This window comes from Lagopus leucura, unplaced genomic scaffold, assembly GCF_019238085.1.
Source record: "Lagopus leucura isolate 7727_CA_CO unplaced genomic scaffold, USGS_WTPT01 Super-Scaffold_73, whole genome shotgun sequence".
Taxonomy (NCBI): domain Eukaryota; kingdom Metazoa; phylum Chordata; class Aves; order Galliformes; family Phasianidae; genus Lagopus; species Lagopus leucura.
In genome coordinates this window covers 99,878,698-99,883,115 of record NW_024962252.1, presented here as the reverse complement: position 1 = coordinate 99,883,115, position 4,418 = coordinate 99,878,698, and the positions used below count along the sequence as shown (strand labels likewise).

Genomic DNA, 4,418 nt, shown 5'->3' with positions numbered 1-4,418 from the left:
TGGGATTCCTTGCATAAAATCTGATTAGCTTGTGATATTTTTAAAAAAATACTTCTGTATCTACGGCTACATCAAGCTGCACGTTTTCATTAGCAGTTACAACGCATTTTTGCAGTCATTATCAGTGAATTTTCTTTCTGTTAGCAGCCCCATGTAAGGAAAAAAAATGACATTGAAGACTTCTTACCATTTTCATGCTGGTTTCCTTTTATGCTCCATCTGCACCTAATTGGGAAAGGGGCAGCTCTGCCACATCAACAGCCCTTCCCTGGTTGGGTGAAAATGGCTGTGGGGAGGTCAGGAGAGCCCCTGCTCCTCTATGGGGGAAATTCCCACTTTGATTAATGTTTGTTTTCCCCACACTTGGAGGAAGATGCCCTGTGGGATAGCAGGAACTTCCTTCTGCTTTGGAGAAAACTGCTATTGTGAGTGCAAAGAAGGGGGAAAGTTCCTCCTTGGAATGCAAGGAAACCCCTCCATTTGCACTCCCTTGCCCTCCCACCCCTTGCAGCCCCCATCTGTGTGCATCCCCACTCAATGGGTTCCCAGCAGTGCACAAATGCACCCTGGTGTGGGCAGCAGCTCCTGGCCTCACTACATGCTCCCTGTCCCATTATCAAGGTACATTCCTTTCACCCCTTGCCCTAGATGCCCTCTACACCCAGCAGCTTGTAAATAACTCATTGCCCATGTAGTAAGCTACCTGTCCGTGACCTTTGAGCCTGGTGCGGCTGGGTGACATTTCACAGGGGAGAGGCAGCCCGAGGAACAGGAGCAGCTACAGTGCTGTGCCAGCATGGGCAGAGCAGCATTGCAAGAATGGCTTGAAGTAATGAGATTGCCCAAGCTGTTTACTTTCCCTGTACTTGATTTGCAAACCTCTAGCCTGTGGGGCTGGGATGGATTTTGCAGAGGGCTCTGCAAGGCAGAGAAGCTGGGGCAGGACTCCAGGGGCCGGGGCAGGATGGGGTAGAGACGAGGCATGCTGCTGCAGGGGAGGGCAGCATGAGATGCTGCCAGGGGAGATTGCCCTTCCCAACGCTGTCTGACTTCTCCCCTGGGCTCAGTGGAACATTGGAGCCCACATGCAGCCTTCCCTCTTGTAGCCCACAGGCCCCAGCATCAAACATCCCCAAAACCACAAGGACACGACACCGCTGTACAAAAAACCCTCTTTCAATGAACTGAAAGAACAACCACGTCTCGCCGGGGTCGGTGGAGGTGCCAGGACACCTCTGGAAGCCCACTGCTGCCTTTGCTCTAGGAACGCCCTCATCCTGAAGATGTGAAGCTGGTGCCATCTCCACCAGGCTCACTGGTAGTAGTTGCTGAAGGCATGAAGGATATACAGGAAGGTCGTGATGAAGGCGAAGAACTGCAGGAGAGGAGGAGCAAAAGCTGGAGTCAGCAGAGTCCCCACAGGGTTACAACTCCGCTGTCTCACAGTATTCTCTGTCTGGGGAAACCACTCGGCCAAGAGCTCCCTCCAGCCTCACAGAAGAAGCAAAGCCCCCACATTGCTCAGGATGTCCCTGAGCTGCTGAGCCCCAAGAAGCCCCTTATGCTGGCTGCACAGTGTGATGGACAAAAGCAGCTGAGGCTGCTGGGTGATACAGGCTTGGGTTGGAGTGTCCCTGCCTTGGAAGTCAAGTTTGCTTCTGCTCTCCCCGGGAGAAGCTGCTGGTGTGCTTCTGGACTGACTCACCGATGCCGCACAGTTGAGCTGGTAGTAGCGTGGTGAGCTGAAGCTGAACTCGGAGTTGATTGTCGCGTTGGCTTGCAAGACAGCAGCGCTCATGTACAGAATGGCTGTGGCACCGTGGTACAAACTATCCTGCAAAACAACGGAGTGTCATGGATCAAAAATTGCTCTGCCTTCCTTTCTGCCATTCACCCTTGGGGCAAGGTGCTACTGTCCAGCCTCTGTGCGTGAGCGTACAGATAGGACACACACCCAGATGGGGGCTGGAACCAAGCACTGCCTGGCTGCTTCACAGCGTGCTCAGCCCTCCTGCGTCCACCCAAGGGAACCCATCTCCAGCTGGAAAAGAACAGAGCCCTGCCACAAGCTCACAGGTTGGTGGGGATGGAGATGGGAACAGCTTCTGTCGCATCCTGAGCTTTTCTCCTTTGTTCTGTGCTCCAAATGGGGCTGAATGCGATAAAGTGCCACGCAGTGGAATAGCAGAACCTCCCCCAGGCATTTCCAGGAAATGCTTCACTGTCTTCCCAGTGAAGAAAGGGACACTTATTTGCAGACGGGCTGGCCAACACATCTCCAGCTGCTGCTACCACCCACCTCTGCCCATTTCATCCTTACCAGCACTTTCCAGTTGTTGCTGTTTTTGTGAAAGCCGAAGAGGTAACTTATGAGGAGCAACAGGGAGATGAGGAAGGAGGTGAGGGACACGTACATAACCCATCCCTGCAGCAGTGGGAAGGAGACTGAGGTAGCAGCAACGAGGATCCAAACCCAGGCCCCGCAGATCTGTTGACAGCAAACACAGGCACTTCTAGTGAACATAGGATGGGGAAATCCCTTTCTTCTCCCTGCATCCTTGCATACCTCCTTCTCAGATCAGCCTTCACCTTTGGGCAGTGCAGTACAGCCTCCATGCAGGGCATCCTTGGACCAGCAGCAGCATCGCAAGCTGGCGCAAGTTGCTGTGAATGCTCTTGGGAAATACCTCCCAATGTTCCTTACAAAAAGGAAGTCATGGCTGCTTTGTTTGACAGAAGGAAAAGCCTCACCCTGAGGGCTTCGGCAAGAAGCCAGAAGCACACTTTTATCTCGGAAACGTGAACCACTGATGTCAGCCCAGCCCTGCCTGCATATTAATCTCCTGGGCCTGAAATCACAGCACAAGGAAGTCGTCTCCTGACTTCACACAGCAGCCCAGAATGAGTCGCTTGCTCCATTTCCACCTCAAGTAATTACTGAGCAGAATATAGCACATAGGGCTGCTTCGATAAGCTCTCGCCAGCTGTGTTGGACAGCCTCCTTGGTTTATGCTGACAGCACCTACGAGGTGTGGATGGTGTGTGCTGCTGGTACCACATCGTGGCAATGAGCTGCTGGGCCCTGTGTCAAAGTTCAGCTGCAGCTACTACAGCCAGTCAGGCTGGATGCCCTCTGGACTCGGTCACAATGTGAAAATGCATGGAATTTTATGCAGTACAAGAAGCCCGCTTGCCTATAGCCCTCGAGACCTCACAAAGACTTAATCCAAAGAACAAAATGCCTTTAATTATAAGCTATTCTCAATTTCTGTTTGCTAAGTAGAGCTGCTGCTGCTCCCCAGGCACACAACACTCTTCAGCCTCTCTTAGCTAGCTGGCAGCCCCCTGTGCAGGCTCTGTGCTGGTGCTGCAGCTCAGCTGGTCCTCGGGGTGCGCCGAGAACAACTTAGCCAATAAAATTACCTCTATGTGTTCAGAATAAACCAAAAGAAAAGAAGGTTCTTTTCATTCAGGCTACTTGCAGGATGCTTCAAGGGCTACTCCAAATTGTTAACCCCAGCGTTCCCTAGAGTCGCTACCCAGGTGGCAGAGCTCAGCAAAGCTGAGGGTACTCACTATCTCCGGCAGGATGAAGGCGTAGGGGATGGTTTTGAAGACGACCGGTCCGGAGGGCAGGGTGGACTGCGAGGTGGCTGCAGTGGGAGATGCCGATGCCATCGCTCCTCAGCTGACGCCGTGGCCGCTCGGGCTCCGCTAGGCTCGCATGTGTCAGTGCTGCACCACTCCCTGCGGGCTTTTAGCTGACACACCCGCAGGGACGTAATCGCAGAGACCAGCCCAGACTGGCACCACGCCGCTTCCTCCAGTCTAAGGAGTCCTCACTAACCCTCCACTTAGCTCCTAATACACCCCGATGTCGACACGGGGATGGGATGGGCTCCCGCACCTGCCAGCACTGCCACTGGCAGCAGCACACGGTCAATTGAACGAGGAACGACAAAGAATCCACGCCATACTAGCACAGAAATGTTTCCTACAGTCCGGTTTTGTCCTTGGCACTCACTCAAGTGTGAAGTATTTTCATTTCCACTTTCTTTGCCTCCTCCCCTTTCTGCTCAGGTTTCTGCTCGTTGTTCACAAGAATCCCCCACACCCAATGGACGTATCCAGCCCTTGAACGCTTACAGCCTGCCACGGCCTTGACAAACATTTCCTACAGGCAGCTCAACGCACTGGTGAAAGATGGGAGAGTTTGTTTGCTCAGAACTTCCACTAAGAGCTTTCATTTCCAGCTCCTTGTAGCTGTGCTTTGGATTCAATGAAGGCACTATTTGTTCTGCCTTGCCCGCTCAAGAAGTGTAGGAAATAACCAAAGGAATAAAAACCTGAAGGTGGTATCTCTGGCCTATGTCACAGAGTAGACAGAAAGAGTCCACCACCTTGGACAATCCTCTGCA

General features: G+C 52.7%; 1 protein-coding gene across 1 annotated transcript; it reads right to left on the bottom strand.

The window, feature by feature from the left end:
- Positions 1–1,158: 1,158 nt before the first annotated feature.
- Positions 1,159–3,938, bottom strand: MALL (mal, T cell differentiation protein like). The gene is made up of 4 exons (XM_042879150.1): positions 3,577–3,938; positions 2,321–2,488; positions 1,706–1,834; positions 1,159–1,375 (listed from the first exon to the last, which is right to left on the bottom strand). The coding sequence occupies exons 1-4, from the start codon at positions 3,676–3,678 to the stop codon at positions 1,313–1,315; spliced, it is 462 nt and encodes a 153-aa protein (XP_042735084.1). The 5' UTR covers positions 3,679–3,938; the 3' UTR covers positions 1,159–1,312.
- Positions 3,939–4,418: the final 480 nt, after the last annotated feature.